General features: G+C 28.7%; 1 protein-coding gene across 1 annotated transcript; it reads left to right on the forward strand.

Moving 5' to 3' along the window:
* The first annotated feature begins 7,995 nt into the window (after nt 1-7,995).
* Nucleotides 7,996-24,042, forward strand: LOC129966967 (uncharacterized). The gene is made up of 2 exons (XM_056081588.1): nt 7,996-8,231; nt 20,852-24,042. The coding sequence occupies exon 2, from the start codon at nt 20,972-20,974 to the stop codon at nt 23,822-23,824; it is 2,853 nt and encodes a 950-aa protein (XP_055937563.1). The 5' UTR covers nt 7,996-8,231; nt 20,852-20,971; the 3' UTR covers nt 23,825-24,042.
* Nucleotides 24,043-25,466: the final 1,424 nt, after the last annotated feature.

The following is a 25,466-nucleotide window of genomic DNA, read 5'->3' on the forward strand; positions in this document are numbered from 1 at the left end:
ATTGAATGCTTTTTTTTTAACGATTTCAAAATTTTCAGTTAGTTGAGCTAAAATAGCAACCAGATAGAAATTTATAATTAATTATATTTTTAATTAAAGCAATTTTACAGTATAAAAATATTTTGCATTAAAATCCCACAAGAAAAATCTAAAATCTAAAGACAGAATTTTGGTGCAATTTCTTTTTAACAATCCCAACATAGCAACAAATTAATCAAAAAACATTTTAAAAATAAATTTCCATGCTGTTTCATTTGAACCGAATTTGATATCGAGTACAATAACTTAAATTAATTGATAAATTTAAACAAAAATGGTAAAAAAAAATCTATTATAAGATTAGAAAAATTATAAATTAAATTTCAATGGTTTAATTATTTGTTTTTATACAAATGTAAAATGATTAATAATCATGTTTATATATGAAACAAGATAATTATATAAAAGAAAGATTCTTACTTTTAATTCGTAACATCTGAAATATCTTCAAATAATTATATTTAGGAATATATTTCAGATCAAAGAAAATTATCATAAGCCTATACACATAAGCATCTAGATTTATTTGCAATTCTAATAATACATTTCTTTCAAAAATATTGAACAGAAATGAGCTGCAACTGCTCATTACCAGATAATGGAATTAATATGAAACATAGTAACATATTAATGTTTGTTGGGTTAGGTGGTATTGTGTAATCAAGTCCTAATGAATAAATAAACGTCAGTGGAAATTATTTAAAAAAAGGCTTTCGAAAAGAATAATAATAAAAAAAAATTAATGCACCTAACTCAAAAGGTTCCGTTACAGAGAAGAATTCAAACATTACAAAAATTTTATTCCCCTTTTTCAACATTTCAAATTCTTTTTCCAGTCCAGATTAATACGACATTTTGAGATATCAATCATTCAAAATATTTTTTGACTTATTTTACATTTTCTCGCTTTTAAAAAATCTTGTATCAGAAAGCTTATATGAGAATAGCAAAAGAATGAAATAAAGCTTAAATAAACCTTCAAAATCTTATGATTTATGTTGATTTTTTTATTGAATGAAATTATGAAAGTCATTTTCATATTTAAAGATTTTTCTACTAATTGAAAGTTCAATTGTTCTAAATTGAAAGTTGATTTGCTCTTCAAAGAGGTATAAAAAGAAGAATTCGGTATTAATTGATTCTTTTCATGCATTTCTTAATGAAACATATCTAACTAATAAAAACTATGAAATTCAACTAAAACAACCTTTTACATACAGAAATTACACAGAATGTGACATTAGCAATTAAGAAATTTTATTATAATTGATTATCTTAAATATTCTGCAAAGAACAATACAATTTAATCTTTCTATATATAGAGAGAAGGTATTTACACATTTTTAAAACGATTTCGTAAGGAATTTTAAGAAATTTAATATTTTGGAATAAAGCTTTCTGGCAGCAACTTATTATTCGAAATGAGAAAATATCGTCTGCTGTTTTAAATTTATTCTTATTTCTACATGTCGCATGCAAGCATGTTGTAAATTTAAGGAAAAGTTTTTTATGCCATCCAAATATAAATATTCTTATTCCTTGATTTTAAAACATTACGAAATACTGGATATTAAAACTTGTGAGTGTAAAATAAGCAACATTATTAACTGAAAAGAAAGAAAAAACATCCATTGTTACTTTATCATGGAAAGAAAGCTCCAAACGAATATCTTCCATAAAGATAACTGATTCAAATATTTTAAAATGAAACTGCAAGAAAGAAAAAAATTCCGTTGATGTAGAAATCAGTTAATATATTCTTAAATACATCCGGATCAAAAATAAATAAAATAATAAACCAGGACTTACAACTTAGAAAGGCCAAGGAAATTATGAATTCATCAACTTTTTTTGAAGCATCAATGCATTTTGGTTGATAATTGTTTAACATAGGATAAATGGAAAAGCATATTGACCTTGGTTAAATCATAAATTTACCTAAGTAACTGCAATAGAAGTAGGTTATTTAACGAAGAGAAAAAAATACAAACCTGGCAAAAAAAAAGGTTTAAGTAAAGGTCTTATGATTCTCACAGGGTTTTTCTGCAATGAGGATTTCAAAATAAGGAGACTAAGAAAAAAAAATGAAAACAACGTATTATAAAAAGAAATCTATACATTCGGTATTCACAGGGTAATCCAATTAGCCCAAGGAACTTTCAAAGGCAGAGATTTCATGCAAAAAAAGCTGTAAGTCGTACTTTGAAAATACCTCTGCCTTCACATAAAAATGAGACATGGTACCAGTAAGGCATGTATATAATTTTAGCATATTCCTATGAAATTCTTTGAAGTTTCACCTGTGGACTATTGTGTCTGTTGAAAAGAGCTGTGTCTAAGAGCAATCATACCATGATTCGTGAACTTTCGATAATAACAAAATAGGGGTGGAAATTTTACTAAACACCTTTTTATCATGAAAATCAGAATATAAACTTATAATCCAGGAAAAAGCTATCATATCAAATACTCAAAAAAGTAGTTGACACAATTTAAACAATAATTTAACAGCCTTGAAATCATTCTAAAAATGTGTTAACATCCTTTATGAGAACTAGAAACCGGTATTAAGAATTTGTATTTAAGAATGCATGCTAATGGAAATCAGTTAAAGTTACAGCATACTACCAAAAATATTTTGTATTAATGTAAAGTAATGATTTATTATAATATAATTAGTTGTAAAAAATAATTTAAAAAAGTTTTTGGTGTTTATTTATCTTTTCTTTCTGTTATAGTTTGGATATCGAATGCTTGTTTAATTTTTTTCCAATAAAAGGTTCAATCTATATAAAATTGGAATAGAGAAGTGAGAGAAGTGAAATCATTTTGACACCAACTTCCATCAAACTAATATCTTGCTGTTTCTAGAAGAATAGGAACCTTTTTCTAGCTGTACTATCTACAGACCTAGAGGAAAGAGAGGACAAGTCGTTCGCATACTGTCTACCATCTGTGTTCCGCCAGGTAATTTTGAAATGCTACAACAGAAATTATCATCATATTTGCTATAGAATACTGGTAGTCACTTTGTCCCACTATTTAATTCTAGTATTTAGAGGAACCAATTTTAACCATTTTTCTCCATTCTTTGATATCATTTCATCTAGAAATACATGGTTCACTTATTACATTCTTTTAAATAAAACAGTTCCAATTTACATGTTATAGAAGTTTTTAATTCTGTCACTGCGAAGATTTAAAAAATAAATCTGAGGAATTAAAATTATTATCCTGCAGTCTGACAAAAGAGAAGTTTAATTACCGACAGGTAACAACTAGATTACGATAATTATTTTACTTCGAATATTTTTATGATTGATTTCCAACAATAATTTTGAATAGCTAACTTTGCTTGTTTAGATATGCCATATTTAATTCACGTTTTACTGTGCGACGTGATTTTGAATATTCTCAGAACTTTATATCAAATATTTTAATATATGTTGGTTATAAATGTATATCTTTAATATTTTTGTATCAAAGATATACATTTATAACCACGTTTTCTTTATAATAACGTAATGCGTTTGATTCGAATTTGACTGTGATGTGATTAAATATTATGTATGTGTTAAATCTCAAAATTTTATAGTGCTGTCTGTATTATTCATTTCCTTTTTAATTTATATGTTCATGTGATTTTAGATTAGTAATAGAAAGTGCATGTGATATTATTTTATAGTGTAAGGTGATACTCAATAAAATAATTCTGATATTGAAATTGTATGTCGCTTTTCTTTCTTGATCTCGCATTTCAATTATTTAAAAGTAAATTTATCTTTCTAATGGATGAAGTATCTATAAGTAACTTTATAATGTATACAAGATATTTTACAATGGAAGATTAGTTATGCAAAACATTAAAGAGTTCCAAAATTTAAAAATTACTATAAATTTTGAAAAGTACCAACACGTGAAAGGTTATACTGAGCAAATATCAGTTACTAAATTTGATTATTTGTATATTATTTATTCAAATTTGTGCTTGTGCTTCAAAGAGTTGATAACGTTTTTCAATGACGTATATTTAATTCTTTTTCTTGAGTAATGTTTTTAAATTATTCCATCTAAAATCAGAAAAAGCATATTTGTAAAACATAAAATAATTACATTATGATTTTAATTCATAAGAATTTAAGGAGACAATATTGTTTTTGTCAGCATTCTAAGTTTCGTGCGGTCATTTAATATCCATAATTCATATAAAAAGATTTAAAAAAATTAATTTTTATCACCACTTTTATTGCTTTTTTCGTTAGAAGTATTGAATTTGTTTGACAATTCAAGATAGAGGAAAGTATACAATAATCAGACCAAGTTCCATTTTTGATATTTAAAATCATTTCTAAAATGCTAGATTTCAAACAAACGTTTTTATACTCGCTTTCATTTATCTTTATACTTACTTAATTTTTGAATAATGGAGTTTTTTTTATTTATTTTTCATTCTCTTTGCAATACCCAGGAGTTTTGAATTTCATCACGTATTGGTATTCCTGATGAAAATGCAGTATTTTAATATTTCCGAACGAAAATTATCAGTTTTGAAAATAATTCAATTAAAGTTTGATTTCATACCAGCGGCACTAATTCATAATGAATATTAGAAAAATTTATATTAATATTTAATCTTATTCATAATTACAAATTAGAAATAGAAGCTAAAATGTAAAAAAATGAACAAATAAAAACATTCTGCTTTTTATTATACTAATAAAACTTTAATTTTTAGATTTTTAAAATTTATTTTATCTAAATACTGCAATTGGATAATCTAGAAGGATAATCTTTTATTTTAAAACCATATGCTTCAAACGTTGTTCTAAGTCATACATAGAAGGCGATTTTAAAATAATAGTTTAGATTTAAAAAGTAGGCCAGTAAGATATAAATCTATTAGCTTTACTGTAATAAATTCGGTAGTAAATACGAAGAGCAGCTGCTTCTAGGTTCTCTTTCCTAATGAATTAAATAAAAGAACGAATGCACCTGAGAAAAGGTAGAACACAGGAATGATGGAGTATAAATATCTCCAAACAGTTGAGCGAGATTTTGGTAATTTTTTCGCAGTAATTCAAGCAGTTATTATTGTTCAAAATAAAATAATTGTCTTTTGTATGATGCCAATTTAATTGTTGAGCAATTTTTTTATCAGAATTTTTGATAACCATTTAAATTTGTGCTTTGGCTTTATTTTTTTTTTTTGCGATAAATTTAATTGCTGTAAAGAAATTCAAAATGTAGAGGAACGAGACTCTTTTTTAACTTCAATCTGAGATATAAGAAAATAATAGACGAGTTTTAGGAACAGTTATTTTATTACCTTCTAAGTTCCACTTTTCACAAAACAAAATAAACACTAACACGAGAATGAAAGACACTCATTAGAACACAATATAATAATGATTCCCCCGAAGTATCACGGCAAATATACCTTGATGTTAATAAGGCAACGCCATCTGATGTATAAAAAGAGAAGGTAGTAAAGCTAAGTAACTGCTACAAAACTGTTTTCATTTTTTTTATTGGTTATATAATTAAGTCATTTTCATCTTTTGTTGTTGAAAGCTAAGAAATGGTTCTATTTATTAGTTGGTAACATGAAGAGAAAGAAAACAATTGTATATTGAAAATGTCTCGCAATTAAGATAGATTGCCCAGAGGTGCATTGATGGGATTAAAGTATATTGGAATCATGACTGTATTGAAAATTTTCATGAATGTAACAAATTAAGGTATTAAGTTAAGTTAAGTTAAGGCTTTTAAAATAACATGTTTCTAAAATTTATTACAATTTAATTCTTGAAAAGTTGTTTTTGAGGGAATAGTGAAAAAATTATAATGGACAGAAGAGATATTTAAGTGAAATTAAACACAACCAACAAAAGTAAAATTAAAAACAGTCAATAAAACAACAGTTTAATCAAATAAAAATTCATTTGAGGAGCTTGCAAGGTATCAATAAATTTAAAGATCCTGAGGTTTGTTGTTTATGCAGTATCCTTCCTGCAATATATCTCATCTGTGTACTACTGTAAAGGCGTTATCTACGCAACTATGTGATTGAGTTTCAAGAATGTTATTGTATGAAATGAAATTGCGCACTGTAGCTAATGTTTAATTGTATTTTTTCTGAATGCGCTGGAAAGGAGCACTCTGTAACGATCACCCCGCATTTTATTGTAAAAAACATTCGTTTTTGCCAGCCTCGCCCAACCTTAAAAGTTTTCGCTGCAAAAAAAAAAAAAAAAACCTTTTGAAAGAACTCTCCGTTTTATTGTAACTTTAAACTGGATACCCCGGAAGGCACACAGTAAAATCTGAATGAAGGTCCGCTGCAACAGCAACATCGGCGGGAACTCTGGTTGAGTCCTATGGGCCATCACCGGCTACACAACCCTTCCCTTGGGAAGTACTTCCCATAATCGAAGGGAAGAGCCAGATCTCTCACCTTTTTGTGTACGCACAAAGGTGGCAAGAACCAACCACCATGCCGGACGCTTCTCATCCTCAATTACTAGGCGGCGCCCCCCGTAAGACTTTGGTGCTTTATAAGCAGGTTCATAAATATTTTTTTTAAAAGCGGTTTTTTGTTTGAAATTTTAAAAAAATGGCTTAATTTTTTAAGTTTATGAAACAATTATTGCAATTGTATATTGCCTTGTGTTTTGACGTTAAACAGAAAAATTTCTTGATCTTCCTTATTGTTCTAAAATTCGTGGATTCGCTTATGACTAGATTTTGTTGCAATCGATATATATTTTATTTAAATCCAGGAAACATATAATCATATTATAGCAATATGAAAAGATGCGCTTTAAATGAAAAAGTGAAAACTTATTTTTCATTTTAGACCATTTTTATTTAGGCAACAAAAAATTCTCTCACTGTAGGTGAACCGCCTGTAAAATTTGGACATAGGACATTATGCCTTATTTTAGGTCATTTTTATTTAGATAACAAACATTTCACTGATTGTAGGAGATGCCGCATGTAAAATATGGACATAGTACATCAGGCCTTATTTTAGGCCATTTTCGTTCGTAGATGCTAAAAATTTCTCTAATTGTAGGAAAGACCGCCTATAAAATCGGGACATAATACAATATGAATTATTTTAGCTCATTTTTATTTAGATGCCAAAAATTTCTCTGATTGTAAGGGACACCGCCTGTAAAATCTGGATATAGTACTTAGGCCTTATTTTAGGCCATCTTCATTTATATAACAAACATTTCTCTGATTGCAGGAAACACCGCTTGTAAAATATGGACATAGTACATCAGGCCTTATTTTAGACGTTTTAAATTTATATAACAAAAATTTCTTTGATTGTAGGAGATGCCGCTTGTAAAATCTGGATGTAGTATATTAGGCCTTATTTTAGACCATTTTCATTTAGATAACAAACATTTCTCTGATTGACAGTCTATAGACAACGCCTATAAAAGCGAGACACATTACATTATGCTTTATTTTAGGCTATTTTCATTTAGATAGCAAACATTTGTCTGCTTGTAAAATTTGTACATTATGCCTTACTTTGTTACAGATTGTTTTTTATTAATTCGGATTATTATGAGTTTTCTGTAATTAAAAGCTGATATATCACATCTTCAGCTTAAAAGAAAATTATACTTGAAAATAGAGTTTTAAACTATTTTGAATATTTAATTAGATGCAGAGCAACAAAAAGTGCTACTTCCTGCAGCTAAAGTAAAACTTCGTATAACTAAAAAGTAAAACTTCTCCGTATAACTAACTGTTTAGTCAATAGAAAAAAAAACTTCCTTTGCGTGTGGGATTCAACACGGCGCAAGCGCACAAAGATTTTGTTCTGTGTTATTGTTTTTCATCCACGTACCGCATGACTTCGAATCCAGACAGTCGGAAACAGAATTTCGTCAGCCATGACGTCGGGTTCAGATAATAGCGAAACATGCCTATTTTCACCGAAGTAATTGACTGATACTGATAATATAATACATTCATTCTCTCTAAAAACATTATCGATTTATTTTTTTGTTAGATTAGAGAATCGCATTTGGAAAGTAAGTTGGAAGTTTTCATCAGATTATAAGTCAGCACTCTGTTTCTTACACAGTACTAAGTTATTTTTATTTCTTATTATCGTTGTCAAATAACAAAGAAAACTAATTATTCAAAATCCAAGGATATATTTACAAAGAGTAAGTGCATTTTAAATTATTTATTCTTGGAAAACTTTATTTGTTATGTGTGAAAAATAATCAATCGTTCTAATTTCTAAAATGGACACTAATAATTTTGTTAAATCGATGATAAATATCGATTTAAACGTGAATTGGTATTATTGTTACAAAATATAATATATAAGCAGTGAAATGCGGATTATTAAAGTATATTGATGTTTGTATATGTACTGTTTTTTAAATGTTTCTGTTATATTAATATGAATATGACCAAAGCTTAGTTTCACCATGTCGAAAAATGCAACGAAGCCTTTTGTAGTGATTCCATGGCAATTAATTAAATAATAAAATCTTTTATTACTAAAAAATTGCTCATATCAAAGATCCCTATCAAAAGCAATGTGTTTATGTACAGAAAATTACTTTATCTTTAGTGTTGCCGTTTCCACTAAATGAAAATACAAGGTAGAGTAATTTTTTTTTATTTATATGTGTGTTGTTCTTTGCAATGAAAATATAAATTGTAACTAAATTTATTTACATTAATTTGCATCTTAATCCGTACAATGTTCAATAATTTTATGATTTTTTTTAACATTATTTAAAATTCATAGAAGAAAATTAATTGTCAGCTGTTTTTAAAAAATATTTAGAACATTTTGTAGTTCTTCGTAAGGCTGGGGGATTTGAAACTCATTTTGTACGGCAGATTCTTATTTTAATTAAATAGGCAACAAAAGATTTTTTAAGTATTGTAATATTTTATGCAAAAATATTTTTACATTAAATATTTTATTTTGTGGGGGAAAAAAAGAACATAGGTATTTTATAAACTGCTAATATTTAAATGTTTTTCTTTATTTCGAATAATTTTGGTTTTATCAAATAGCCTTAAATAAATATCAGGAAATTTCTAAAATGTTATCTCGCTCGCTCATTATATTATCGCTTCGGCAGAATGAAGTTGATTGTGAGCATGTTGTATCACGTTAAAATGATAAGAAAGAAATTCGAGTTCGTAATTCTTTTCTTACTTTCATTGAGTTTTCTTCCGATAACAAATGTTATTTCCCCTTTTCTTGTAGTGTTATGGATGAGTGTATGGAAGTACGGGAAACTCTGTAGTGACTAAGAATCAAATCATTATTAACTGTAGCTTTCTTAATTATATTATTCGGTTTATTCGAATAATATTCTAATTTTTTATCTCTTTATAAATAGATTGTTCTAAGATTTTTAAAATTCTTTTTATCCAAACTCTAAATAAATTTAAAGCATTGCTTTTGGTAATAGAAAATTTACAAAATTAAAAATTGTATTTACATGTTTTGAAGTTAAAATTCATTTTTTTTTCAAGATTAATAGCATTTTTATTATAATTTGAGGCAGTAATAATTTGAAAAATTTTATAGAATTTACAAACTTTTCTTTGAAGTAATTTTTGAAACATAAAACATCTATAATGAAATGAAACCTTCTTATTACTTATTAATATCATGGTTTTTTGCGACTGCTTAAATTCACTGGAAAAAATAAGAAATATTAATTTTATTTTTAAATGATCTTAATAATATTAATAAATAATACTCGATTAACCCAATTTTTATATTAGTTGTACTATAAAAAAATTTCTTATAAATTAATAATAAAAGTATTTAAACGGCATGCGTTGTCATTTTAATATCCAATATGATATTTTAATCTTTATGAATGCAGTAAGGATCACAGAAAAAGTAACTAAAGATAAATTTCCAATTTATTTTTTCATTAAATTTATTAATCAAAATACACACTTCAAATCAAAAATATTATAATTTTAGTAATTAAGGATATAAGCAATTCAAAATTTATAAAGCATGGAAGAATATATAATCATAAACACATTGGAATTAACCCCGCCCAACCGAAGTATCCAGGGTTTAAATAAGTGATGTCGTTGCGATAGAGGAAGACCGAGTTTGAATTCTAAAGCCCATTATAGACCATTCTTTCTTGTTGGAAGTGATACCCTTCATTAAATTGGAAGTTACTCGAACCTTATAACATTAATGTGTCCCCAATGAAGCAAATTCGCTACTATAATTCAGCGGTTTCTCATCCAAATATACATGTGGTTTTCTAATTGAAGGACAAAATATTTAAATTGTATTAATATTTATAAACTCTTATTCTATGATTTCATTTTGCTGAAAAACAAAAGCGCTGGTTTTTAAAAAAAAAATGGCCATGGCTCAGATCAGTCTGAAATAACATTCAGAGTTCCTAAATAAATCTTGCGTCTTTTTTAATAATTTGGAAGACTACAAATAAATATATTTTTCAATTTTAATTCGATTGCGAAATTCGTATTAAATTTAAATAATTTGTAAATATCAAGCCTTGGGGTCAATTATAGAAGCTTTTATAGAACCACAGTATTCTGGGCAAACCGCTATTATAAGACGGCAAAAACATTGACTTCTTTTTCTTTTTTTCTCAAAAAGGAAATTTAAGATAACTTTCCAGCTCTTTCAGTATTTTTTATATGAATAAAATCCAACAAAGATCATTTAACTAAAATCTGGGTTTGGATTAGTCTGAATCAATGAAATATATTTAAAAAGTGGGCCCATGCACACGAAATTTAGTTGATAAGTTTCATTAAGAAGAATGTTACGTGAAGCCGATTAGCATGTCTTTGAATGGCCAACTACAAATGATGTATTATGAATTTGTAAATTGCTTCATCGAAATTTGAAAAATATTCTATTTAAAAAATAATACTTACAAAATACTGAATTATTTATGTGGTGTTTTTCCTCTTTACTTCTAGATGCGCTTAAGAGGGGGGGGGGGGTGAGAAAGTCAAATTATTTGCTAGTTAAATGCATTTAAGAAATAAGAGAAAATGTTCCTTTTGGTTAGAAAAATTTTTAATCTAAAACAAACGAATTATTTAAAGTAACCGAGATTTTTGAAGCATTTCACGTTAATAATCTTTGACTTCTGGCAAACAACGTTATCTCAGATTGCTTTTGAATCATTCCTTATCAAATTGTAGATAAGAAAAGAATTAATGAATATCTTTGCGATTAACTTAAGCTACGATTATACAAAGTTTAATGCGAAACATCACGGATGATTTTGCAGGTAATGTATAAAACTTGTTCACTTTATTAAAATTGCAATGTTTTATTCATAACGATGTTGCTTGTTACGCACTACATTTGAATGAAAAATACAGTACATTTCCGAGTATCCGGTCAGCGACTATCCGGCCTAATTTTCTTTTATCGTAATTAAGGAGGAAGACAAGGCGTTGTATTGAGAACATTACCAAGGAATTGGTAGCGGGCGTCTGCTACGATCCTCCTATGTGCCATGTGCAAAATCCAAGCTGTGACAGGAAAAGAGCAGCGTTCTGCTCGTTGTTCATTATTTTTTCAGTATGTAACGGACCTCAGATATGCTTCTGTCCCTGATTATAACTACATATTATGTACAGTATTCGTAAATTGTCCTTGGAATTTACTTAATGCTTTTTTTTTAAATATACCACTATGAAGATTACAGAATTTATGTTAAAATGTGAACAATTTAGATCCTTTAACTTATTTTTTCTTTTATAAATTCTTGAAACGTGTAGTGCAGTATATAAACATATGTAAACTACCAGTATAGAGCCTCCTATTTCAACTCGACACGTTATTGGTAACTGCTTCTGTGATTCATTGGGCTGCAGCCACGCTCACTGAAAAAAAAATCCATTTTTGATTTTTAATTTGTAATAGCTCGGAAAAGTTGCCTTTTGGTGTAGATAAAATGAATTATAAATATGAAAAATATTGGAGTAGGTTTTGAGGTGCCGCAAAGACATTAAAGTTTCATAAAATTGAAATTTTTGCAACATTTTAAAGATTTTTTTTATGAAATAATCCAGCACAGAAAAGTTCCTTTTGGTATAGATAAAATAAATAAAAATTATAAAAAAATATTAGAGCACATTTTGAGGTGCCGCAAGGACGTTAAAATTTCATAACAAAACACTTTTTGCAAATTTTTAAGCATTTTTGCGTGCCTCGATTGTGAAAAATAAAGCTGTCATTAGGCATTGTCATATGAATTAAAGTATAAAAACAGTTTTACTAATACACTGACACGGCATTGAATAGTCGCCGGAGAGGTTGTTGTTGAGGTAAGTCGGAGAATTTTCCTGTGACAAGGACAGACATGATTTCAAATCAGTAACTTTACCGAGTTCAGTTGAATTGGCGCCTCTCTTTCGTCTGTTGTGTAACTGATTTGTTAGTTTGTACTTGTGCACTTTACTATGAGTAAAAATGGTTCAGTCTAAATTAATGAAGACAAGACAAATATCGGAGTGTTCTATTTTGGGGAAATTTAGTGATTTGCTTGAAGTTGAGCACACTGCTGACGAATCTAGTGCTACTGTTATATTAGAAATAACCTCAAAATTTTTACAGAGGAGGGTCTTTCTGTAAGCGAAATATGTGACAATTTAGTTCTCATAATAGAACAGATATGGTCAAGAGCTTCTATTCCCGTTGCTTCTAGCAAAAGAATTTCACAAATAATAAAAGCTTATCATGCTAAATACAGGAATTTATTAAAGTCTAAAAGCAGAAAATGTTCAAATAAGTTTAATTCCAACCTCACAGAATTTAGAAAAGAAGCTAGACGTTTATTTGATATTGCTGACTTTTATCAAAGGAAAAAAAAATGTCAGTTATGGAATAAAACGGTTCTAAACGATCAATACTCTAACAGGAAAATGGTTACAGGTAATATTGATATTGCTAATACAAGCACTTAGAACGGGAAAAAAAAACAAAAAAAAAAAACTAATGCATCAAAAACGATTACTGGGAACAATGACAATGCCGAAGAACAACAGGGTTTTTTACAAAAAAAACAAGCCAACCAGATCCATCAAACAGACCAGAAGCGATAAAAGTACCAAATGCCTATGTGGTTTAATATTATGCTAAAACTTTAAACAGAAGGCTTTTGAAACTGAACCAAATAATATAGGGAACTCGGTTATCGACTTTTCTCGGCTTCCTTGTCACATGCAAGCAGTGGAAAGAGCTGTGAGACTGGCCTCCGAATCGGCTCAAAATGTCTGTGATTCAATCGCAAGAGAAGGATACATAAGACAAGGATACCTTTAATTCAAAAAACTGCTTAATGTGGCAATTAAGTAGAAACAAATATATTGCAGTTGTAACATTTTTAATTATAAAGGATACAGAAGTAAGAAACGCAAAATTGAACATAAAAAATATTTTTTTATTATTATACTTTGTAATTTATAATTTTTCCAATCGTAATTCGTATATATGCATTTAAAATCATCTTCTGTAACAATATATGAACAAAAGTTGATTAAAATATTTTATCAAAGTTTATAATTTTTCAATTTTTTTTACAAACTTTAAGCTCTTTTCGGCACCTCGAAATATTTTTGTATTGTAACCAGAATTTAAAAAAATACTTTTTGAATCTAAAAGCTAACTTTTTACCACTATTGCCAAACTAAAATCTAAGAAAAAATTGTGAAGGCCCTTTTTAAAAATTTCCATTTTTTTTCAATTTTTTTTTTAAATTTCAAGCTTTTTGCGGCACTTCAAAATAATGTAATATTGTAACCAAATGTTTAAATATTGTTTTTGAGCCTAAAAGGCAACTTTTTTCGCACTTTTACCAACGTAAAATGTAAGAAAAATTTTAAAAGGCTCTTTTTAAAAATTTCCATTTTTTTCAATTTTTTTACAAATTTCAAGCTTTTTCCGGCACCTCAAATAATGTAATGTTACAACCAAATTTTTAAATATTTTTTTGAACCTAAAAGGCAGCTTTTCCGCACTATTACCAAAGTAAAAACTAAAAAAAAAAAAGCCACTATAAAAAAAAAGTAAATATAAAAGTAACTGTTTTAGAAATGTAGAATAATAAATAAAAAATATTCGATTTTTTCTCCAAAAACCGATTTTTTTGCTTAGTCCCTATCTAAAATATTTGTTAAGTGAGGATTGCAACAATCAGCAAGAATTAAGACGTGTTTCGAATCTGAGGAAAATAAGTCCGCGTACTCAACAAAAATTTACACTACTTCGAACACGAACAATATAGAATACAGAAAAGATACAATATATTGTTTTTTAAGAAGGCCGGAGAAAATATTTTGTAAATATGTGTACAAACTTACTATTTGATGAAGATATGAAAAATTTTCTTATGAAAAATGGACTCCTTAAACATTAGATCCCCCTTGTATTTATTTTTCTATATATATTTAGGCTTAAAAAACCAATGCATTTTATTTTTCAAAAAATTAGATCTTGAACATGAATTCACCTATCTACATTTTTATTTATGTACTTTCTGACTATTCTACGTACTATTAAGTACTTTCTTAATTCGAACAAGCTAATATTCCTACCAAAAGGTGAGTTTTATCCTCTCAATTGTATGCATAGGCTTTCTTTAACCCCTTCATATACATTGGCGAGTCTAACTAACGTATGGAATTATTTAATTTTTAATTTTAAATCTGCAATTAAGAGAAAGTATTAAGTAATTTAAAACGCTAAAATTTCTTCAAAACGCATCATAACCTCAAATGCCCTTATATTTTTCTGGGGATTAAGATAACGATAATTGTCCCAAATAAGATCTGCCATATAATTAGCAAATTAAATAAATTTGTATATCAAGGGGTTAATGTGTTATTTATGAACATTCTAACTATTTTAATCATCTTTTTTTATCAAGACATCTTTATTCAAAGTCTATTAAAAATTTAGGAGCATCTGAAATTATATACTTTTTGCCGATAATAGTAAGTGAAAGAAAAGTATATATAAATGATACGTTCTCCGATTACATAGTCATAATATTGAATGCAGAATCTTAAGCATTTAGCTAGTAATTTATTTTTAAAAAAATTACTGCATACTTGGATACCTTTTTAAGTGTAGCTAAAATGCTACCATACCAAAAATATTTTTTTTTGGTCGTCAACTGCAGTCGGTAATACTTCTTTAGTAATAATTGTAGCCTGATAAATTAGATTGCAAAAGAAAACAGATATTTTATTGTTAAATGGATTTAATTTACAATTATACAATTTACTTACTCCAGTGATTTATAATGAATTCACATAATTTGGTTACAGCAAAATAACTCTTCTTAGCATGCATACTCACAAGAGTGTCAAAAGAAAGCAGTGTTTTTTTTTTTTAATTTAGTTTAACCATTAACTAGATTTTAGTCAGGCAATTCTCATAGGGAAAATGAATAAAATAAATTTATCAATTCGTTACCGAGGAAGTAACAATTATATGAATAAGATGATGATTAATTTTAGAAGTTGGATTTGAATTATGAATTATGTAAAACAACTCTTTCGTTCTATTCATGAATAACATAAAAACTTCAATTTCTGTAATAATTCCACTGGCAGGTAATCGAAATGCCAGCTGAAAGCAATTTTTTTTTCATAATCTATGATAAAATCTTAGCCGAAGGATAAAGATTAGTCGGAAAAAATGTGACGTCGTATTCATTTGAAAGATTATTGACTATTCTGCTATACATAGTATAAATTATATGCTGAATGAAAATGATGACATTTAAATAAAATGGCTGAGAATTTGGACTCGTCGACAGCCATTCGCATTGAATTCTTAGTCAACCGATCAAAATTTTTTGACAAAATGCGACATCTCTAATGTTTTATACACATGTCATCTTGTCGCTTATATTGCCAAAAGTAGTGCACATTAAAAGCTTGATGAACGACATTTGAATCAAATGTCTGAAAATCTATGGATATATTCTTCAACATTCATCATATTTAGTTCATAGTGGACCGCCCAAAAATTATCAGCAGAATGCGGTATCTTATTCACTTGTCGGATATATTGCCAAATCTAATGCAAATTATAAGCTAAGTGAACGATAATTGCAATCAAATGACTGAAAATCTGCAGATTTAACATCTTCGGTACTCACCGCATTGAGTTTAGTCGACCGACCAAAAATTGCTAGCAAAATGAGAATATCACCTTGTCAATATCTTATTCACTTGTTACCTTGTCGGTTATATTGCCAAAAGTAGTGCAAATTATAAGCTTAATGAAAGACATTTGAATCCGATGTCTGAAAATCTGCGAACTTAATGTCTTCGACATCCATTGCATTCAATTCTTAGTTTGGTCTATCGAAAATTGTCCGCAAAATGCGGCATATTATTGACTTACCACCCTATCGATTATTGACCTATCCCCACTCGGTTTTGTCAAATATAGCCAAAACACTTTAACCATTACTTGGATATTTCGATTGTTTACAATATATTAACTTTAAGATGGATTTTAAATAATCATATTCGATAATGCTCAACTCTCTACGACCATCATGAAATGGTGAACACTTTTGCCGACGAAACTCTGAATTTCTCGCCGACGCGGGGGGGGGAGAGGCTGCAGACAGGGGGCAATTGTGCCCCTCGCTCCCCCCCCCCTGCTACCGCCGCCTCTGCTTACATTAGAAAAATATATTTTTTCAATTATATTTGTCTGTTAACGCAATAATTCAAAAACACTTTTAACTAGATGAATGAAACTTGGTATGCAGTGTTATTTAGACACTGACGTAAAAGTAAACTTTATCTTTAAGCTCAAATAATACAGAAAACAGTTTTTAGTTTTAATTGTGTATAAACCTCTTTTTTTGTGCAGAACTGCTATTCAAAAAAATTTTTACAAAATTTGTTTCATCTTAAATTCGCGGATCTCTATTAAAAAAACACCATTATACTACAAACAAACTGTTTGATTTATACTTACCAAACTCAACGCATACATATACAGGGTGTCACTAAAACCTCAACCGCGACTTTTATTCCTTAAATATTGATCGTAGACATATACTGTAAATTACGAAGTTGCGTAAAAAATGGTGCAAATTGCTATGAAATCAATTAATGTTTCCAACTTTAAAAAATACAAAATTTAAGTTTTTATATGGACCCCGTGCGAAAAAATCCCCAATGAGTAAAATGTGCCGCATCCTCTAATAAGGTCATGTACGAAATTTCAGCAATTTATCACAAAAAGTCTCAAAGATATGAAACTACGTAAATGCTAACTTAAACCACTTTTCGATGCCTGGATATGAGTTCGCAAAGAGAAATAATCATGTCTGATGTTCGTGTTTTAGGGGTCGTGCACACATTAACAACGAAAGTAATGATTGAATAAATAAATAATAATTTTACTATTTATTGGTTCAAAAGTATTAAAAATGTGTAGAAATAATAACTTAAAGGAAATATTACATAAAGGAAATATTGCATAAGGAAAGATTACATAAGATTTTTTACAGGTTCACTGACTGTAGTACTGACTATTTTTAAGTTATATTCTGTAATTCATGATATATAATGTTAAAGTATTTTTCAAGAAACATAGATTTTTAAATTTGTATTTCAAACTGAAGTTATGAAGCATTTTAATTTTCTTAATGATGCATTCCTGCGTCATAACAGCACTGTAGCTTTAAACATTTGCATTTTAATTTGTGATTGATCCTTCTCCAACTTTGTTTTAACATATATTTGAGAATTTTCATGATAAAATTCTGAAATTTTGTACATGACCTTATTAGAGAATAGGGCACATTTTACTGACTGGGAAATTTTTTTGTACGGTGTCCGTATAAAAATTTAAATTTTGTATTTTTTAAAGTTTAATCCCCTGAAAATTTTAATCGACTTCATAACATTTTGCACCTTTTTTTACGCAACTTTGTAATTTACAGTATATGTCTACTATCAATATTTAAGGAATAAAAGCCGCGGTCAAGGTTTTTGAGACACCCTGTATATATAGTAATGAAAAATGAGAATAATTTGCCTCTCGGAATGATTTTTTTTTTCAAATTTTAATTCATAAAAAGTAAGAAGAATTATTGTTTCTCCAGGTTAGTTTCTGAAAATATGGCAGAACAAAATCAAATTTTACATGATATTAAAATTAAGAAAATCAGATTCTTTAGATATAATAAAAAAATTTTCCGTATAACTTTTTTTCTATTTTCAATCAACTTTTAAAAATATTTTAAATGTATTTTACAACAATAAATTTCCTTATTGAAATGAAATATATCATTTTAATTGTTATTATTAATACTTCAACTTGGCTTTTTCCAATTATTAAAGTATAAAGTTATATTATTTTTCAGTAATAAGATTTCTATGTAAATTATGTTTTCTGTATATTTTCTGAAATTTTTCATGATTACAATTAGGTTTGACTCTAGAGTTAAGCTATGATGATTTTTTTGTAAATAATGTACATTTTATTCATTGCTATTCTTTAATGTGATAGGATTTGAACTCATGGAAAATTCACAAAAAAGAAGGCTTCTTCTCGACTAGCTAGTTAGTAATCCTCGCATTCACGGGGCTATACGCTTCGCCAGGGTCATTGATTTCTCGACGTCCGATTTTGCGATTTTTCCCTAATAAATTTCACTTACGACCTTATTTTTTATGGTAATATTTCATCTCCTTAATGCTTATTATCACCTCTCTGAATTTATCTTTCGAATTCGGCAGCACTCTCCGCAAACATCGGCAGCGATGTTGTCGCGATATTTTCTGGTGCATATTTTAGTTTTTCTTAAATATCGAAAAAACTTCTCAGTTTTCTCTCTACATGCTTACATAAAATTAAAGAGTTTAAAATTAATTGCGTTTTTATGGGTTTTTTTTAAAATTTTCTTCAAGTTTTAATATTTTTTACAGATAAGGATTCCAAATTTCTTTTTCGTTTTCAGGAATTTACAACTCCCTAGATCATCAAACCGTCATGTTACTACATGAAAAAACACATTTAAGAACGTGCTTTCACTTAAAAAAAATTCATTGTTGAAACATCATTTGTTATTTTTTTATTAATTTTTTATAGTTTCCAACAATTCTCGGGCACCATATATTTTTGCGACTTTCACCTACTAAACGTCATTTGGGACCCTACGTTGTATCGTGATTTCTTATTCTGTTGGTACCTACTATCATCTCTGAATTTGTCGCTCGAATTCGACAATACTCTGTATGCTATCCTTTTTATAGTTTGGAAATTGCTTTCTTATTTTATCGCAATATTTTTTTTTACTTAATCAGGGAAATGTTTATTGAATAATCCTCTGAAATATTACACAACTTCTACCTTATGATTCTACCTTATTTTTTTTAAATAAAAAGGTTAAAATAAAATAGTTTCATCAAGTAAGTTGTAGTTTAAATATTACCGGTTCTTAAACTTTGAAGTTTAAAAATACACTGTTACGGAAACCATCAAGAGCAAGTTGCATAAAATATTTAATTGAAAATTTTAGCAATCATTTATTCCGGCGAACAGCTGGTTGCCAGAGGCGGCTAGTTAGGAATAAAACTTTTAAATTTCTCTGAAAAGATGTTGTTGTTGCTTATCCCTGTTGGATTGAACGCCAATTCAAACCAAGTCCAAGAGATCGGGAAAAGAGGGGTGCAGTAGCTTCTGAGGGTAAAGACCCCTGAGCATCCGAGGACAGAAGTCTGACTTTAGCTCATATGAAGATGACACTCACACACTCGCTTGCACAACCCCTTTTTACAGGGGGGAGGGGTCTTTCACACACCTCACAGATGGAACACAGGGTAAAGAACAACCAGGACGCCCAAATCAATTGGAAGACGCGCTACCCATAGGCCAGGATTCCGGCTTCTGCGTAAAGTTATGAGTTTATACAAGCATGCGCAACAATTTCTTAAATGACAGGATAAGACAGCAAAGAAATGATTACTGAGACGAAAAAAAGATAATAATAATATCAGATAAAATAAAGAAATAATCAAATGTATCAAAGCATATCAGTAAATCACATTTAAAATATATCAAAAATTCAATCTAAAAAATATAAAAGAATAAGGAATCAAATTAGCGTATTTAAGGAAACTGGTGAGAAACATGTCGGTTAGGATCACTATAGTTAGCGGAGTTGTTAACGAAATTTCCAAGCGCAAATGAAGTAACTAGAAACTATCATAAATTTGATAATATTCAAACTATCAAATACTGAAGCGATGTTCAAATAATCTATAATATAGTTGCATTATATAATCATAGATTTTAGAAAAGAACTCTTCTCATTACCTGAAGTATCCAAAAAAATTGATGAGGAGTGAAAACCCCGAGCTTAATCATACTGTGGTGAAAGATTATAAGCCAGTTAACAGCTACTCTACACGAGCAATTGCTTTTGTATTGTGGTCATGTTACTGGGCTGCGAACCACAAGGTCCCAGGTTCTATCCTCGCGCCTAACAATCCGCAATAATACCAGATCAATATCGTAACTTTTAAATTATCCTATTTGGTTGTCCACTTTCAATAATATTCTTTGTCTAAAAATACCTTTGATCTTAAGCAGTACTTTCTGTCTAAAATATACTATTGATACCATATGTATCTGAATGGATGCAATCATCCACTCACATGTATGAAATAAATGCTCTGATATCATGTGTTTTTCATTCAAGTTGTTAAATATAACCTCGTTTTTAATTATGCTATATTTTTTTTATTATAGGTATATGGATATTCAAAAGAAAAGCTATTGATAAGCAAGAAGTTTCATCATTTAAATTGATAGTATTTAAATCAATTAAACAAAGAAACGCTTTGCTGATTTGATATTTACTTTCCACACATGGACTTCCAAGACAGAGAAATGCACACATATAACTTCGGTACTTGGAATGTCCAAGGATTGACTGAAAAGAAAAAGGAAACTTTTACTGAAATCGAGCGAGAAAATGAAAACTTAGTAGTTTTGACCGAAACCAAGTTAAGAGGAAGTGGACAGGAAGAGCATGGGAAATATATTCACCTTTACAGTGGAGTGAAAACAGGCCATGCCAGAGCTGGAGTGTCCATCTTTATCAAGAAGGATCTCGGTCGCATTACAAAGTGGGAAGCGGTAAATGAAAGGTTGATTACTGCGAAACTCAACATTCATGGACAAAAGGTCATAGTTATTGGTGTCTATTGGGTAGATGACAGCGCTACACCTTATATCAAGGATCGCTTTCAAAGTGATTTCAAGAATGAGCTGAAGAAAGTGAAGAGAGAACACGAGTTAATTATATTAGGAGATTTCAATAGCAAAGTTGGAATCTCAACCACCAGTAAAATTGTTGGAAAATTTGGGGATAAAGAAATTAATAACAATGGTCGAAGATTGATTGATGTTTGTGAAGAATTCAAATTAAAAATACAAAATACATTCTTTGATCATGAAGATATTCACAAGTATACTTGGCATCACAAACGGAATTCTTCCAAATCATTAATTGATTTTTGTATTACCAGACAGGAAACAACTCTGCAAGTCCATGATATTCTTGCATGTAGATGGCTAGAATGTGGGACCGATCATATATTCCTTGAAGCAACTATTTCATTTCCAATTATTAAAGGCAATGAAAACAACGAATATATTGTAGAAGAAGAAGCGTTTGAAATGATTAAATACAAGACATATTTGCTTCACAGTCAAACGTTCAGAAATTCTTATAATGAATATTTGGATTCTTTCATAAACACATCTACAGAGAGATCCACAAAGGAAATGTACTGTCATTTGAAAAAAGGTATCCATTCTGCGGCAACTCATGTACTGGGAATTCAAGATAAAGATGTGTTTGGTGAATTTCTCTGGGATCAAGAGTTATTGCAATTGCGAGCAAGAAGACTGAATATTATGAGTGACAGTAAAATTGAGTCACTATCAGACAGAACTATTTTCCATTCACCATTTGATAAATATAAAAATGAGGTATGGAAAAACATCTGTGAAACCATTGATAAAGCTGAGAAAAATAAAAGAAGTAAAACAGCATGGAGAATTTTAGAGGAAGTTCTCAACAAAAGAGATGAAAATCTGACTCATTATCTACCATCGGAAAATTTCTGCAAAAATCTCTTTAAAAACAATCGTATAGATGTTAAAGAATTTGAAACAAAAAAAATAGACAAGAAGGAAAATACCTATCAAATTGACCCAGATCAAACGTTACAAATTAAGGTTGAAGATGTGATGAAAGCTCTTGATGAACTAGATGATGACAAAGGACCTGTGCCTGATGGATTAAGTTTACAACTTTTGAGAAATAGCAGCTTTAAATCAAAATACATCTTAGCAAATTTAATTCAAGACATTTTTAATGGCAAAGAAATTCCGCCCGAGATAGATGAAAGTTATATTAGTAATATAGTAAAAATTAAAAATCGGGAAAAGTATGCCATAGAAGATGGCATACAAGTTCACAGCATAATGAGAATAATGTGTTTTATTTTGAACGAAATGCTACAAAAAGTCATTAGTTTAAAGAACTTTTCTCTAAATGTGCGTCAATTAGCTCACTTAGATGCAATTTTTACTCTGAGGTTACTTCTTCAGAAAGTTGCCGAAAAACAAAATCCTCCTTTGCATCTTGCATTCGTAGATTTAAAACAAGCATATTTCGGCGTCCAACATTTAAAACTTTTCAAAACTCTTGAAAAATATGGAATTTCTAAAACTTTGATTGCAGTATTAGAACATTTATTTAAGTCAAATACTCTCAGAGTTGTTGGGACAAACAAATTATCTGACCAATACATTCTAGACAAAGGTTTGATAGAACAATGCGTTTTGGGACCTACATTGCTAAAAATGTACATCCAAGAATCTATCATAGCATGGAGTGATGAAAATTCTCGGAATGGTATTACGATAGATAATCGTATATTGACCTATATAATTTCTAACGATAAAATAATTATCGTTGCTCAGAATCATACATCGTTAGAAACAATGATCCTAAATCTTAAACATCGTCTTAAAAGTCTAGGTTTGCATATAAGTCTTAAGAATTTGAAATATCTAGGGAATGAAAAATTGACATTCGGTAAAACTACTATTCAGGGAGAAAACGTTATAGATTATGATGGTTCATGTTTAGAACTTGATGGCAGGAATTGGGAAGAAGTCTCCCACAGAATTCTGGAAACAAAAAATGCCATCGGTTATTTGCATCCTGTTGTGAGAGATGAATGCGTTTCCATGAAAATCAAAAGAAAAATCTTCAACATAATTATCAGATCCATTTTAATGAATGGCTGTGAAACATGGACATTGACGGATGACTTAAAAGGGAATATTAATTTAGTAGAAATGAATTATTGGAAATGGTGCTGTGAGAATCATACCAAGAAGTATACTTCTCAACAGTTAAGAACTGTTATGAACATTAAATATACATGCTTTGATATATTTATGCTGCGAAAAGCAGCATGGTATACCATAGTGAAACAAATGAACTTAGACAAGTGGCCTGTGTGGATTCTTAATTGGGATCCAAAGGGTGCTGGTAGAATTGGAAGACCCAGAAAGAAATGGATAGATGGTGTAGAAGATATTTTGAGAGATATAAGTAAATACGAAAATTATTTACAAAATCACAAATTATTTTTAAAGCAAGATAAACAAGAAGCCATTAGAGCAAGTCCCACGAAATGATCATAGCTGCATGATGTTACCATGCAATTTTCTTTCTCCCATGGTTCGGAAACACTGAATTAATGCATATTTTCCCCACTTTTGAAAAATTATTTATTTTCACGTATTAAAGAATCTTACTTTGCTCACTAGCAACAAAATGTGATGTTTATAATAATTAAAATTCATCGATACTATCATTATTATATCATGATAGCAGCAAAAAAAAATCCTTCATATTTTTTTTTTTTTTTTTTTTGCTTATTCAAAATTTGTATAAAGTTTTTTAAAGGATATTCATATTTTAATGTATTTTTCTATATTTTTCTACCTTAATTAATGTCTCAAAAACTTTGAAATGATATTTCATTTAAGAAACAATTAATTTAATTAATAAATACTCTAAACTAGCCACAGTGATTCAATTTTAAAATGGTGTAGTGCAAAATATTATTTATAAAACTTAGATGGAAATTATTTAAGTGCTCTGAAATAGATAATCAGACAAGGATTTTATTCATTTGAAACATGAATTATGCATTCCAGCAAGGGAAAAAAAAACTGTGGTTGCTTTAGAACTACGCTAAGTCCAAGATTTCTGATTTTAAATTAAATATTGTTCCCTTTATAACCAGGATAGAACTATTATAAATGCAATACAAGTAGTTTTTAAGAAATTTACTTAAATATTGCTTACGCAACAGGTACTAGTAGCACTATCGAAAGAAGTTTTTGTTTAGCTCTTCTAAAACTCGTAATTTACATTTACTTGACTAATGAAATTTCATAATTATGTGATATGATATCTACTTAATATTACATTATGAGTTTATAAATATTTAGCAGACTAACTTACCTCTTTAAGAGACTCTTCAGGAAAAAAAATTACTGTTTACAAAAGATCTGAATGTGAATATGTTGTGAAGTTTCTTTTTTGTTGTTGTTTATGTGGCTTTTTTTTTTAACAAAAACTATGAAACTGCTATTCATGCACTTAATAAACGTTTTTATAATGATTATAGAATAAATTTGTTATTCATAAACTATAATAGACTTTCTTAAATGGCTAATGCAAAACAAATGAATTAAAGGCTATTGTTAACATTATTTTTTGTCTTGGGAAAAACTTTCATAAACTAAATTAGAATCTTTAAAAATCACAACATATGAAAAAGTTTCATTTAATTTTCTTTTGATTTAAATTATTATACAACTTTTATTCTTATATATGTAATATATTTAAAATTTTTTTTGCTCAGTATTAATTTAAATCATTTAATTTATGTTAATATTTTAATTAACGCAGAAAAAAAATAAGCCAAAATATGTGTGCTGAGAGATTTCTCTTATTTATGAATATTTATCCATGTTTTTATTTGCTGTCTTATTTTAACTTTCAATTATAATAACAAATTTGTAAATTTATTTATATACGAATGCTTATGTGCGATGTTTTCTTTTATTAAGAAGTACAAAAAGTTTAGAATGGGAATTTTTTTTACATTTTGTGATGTTCTTATATTCGATAATTTATTTTTGACAAAATTTATCTTTGAATTATTATTGAAGCATTTATCTTGTCTTATCATCTTGTCACAATCCTTTAATTTATTGTGACAAGAATTGTAAATTATAAATATATATATATATATATATATATATA

Source organism: Argiope bruennichi, chromosome 4 (assembly GCF_947563725.1).
Source record: "Argiope bruennichi chromosome 4, qqArgBrue1.1, whole genome shotgun sequence".
NCBI lineage: Eukaryota > Metazoa > Arthropoda > Arachnida > Araneae > Araneidae > Argiope > Argiope bruennichi.

What these genes read in the sequence shown, in the direction of transcription:
- LOC129966967 (XM_056081588.1), top strand. Translation starts at nt 20,972, where the DNA reads ATGGACTTCCAAGACAGAGAAATGCACACATATAACTTCGGTACTTGG.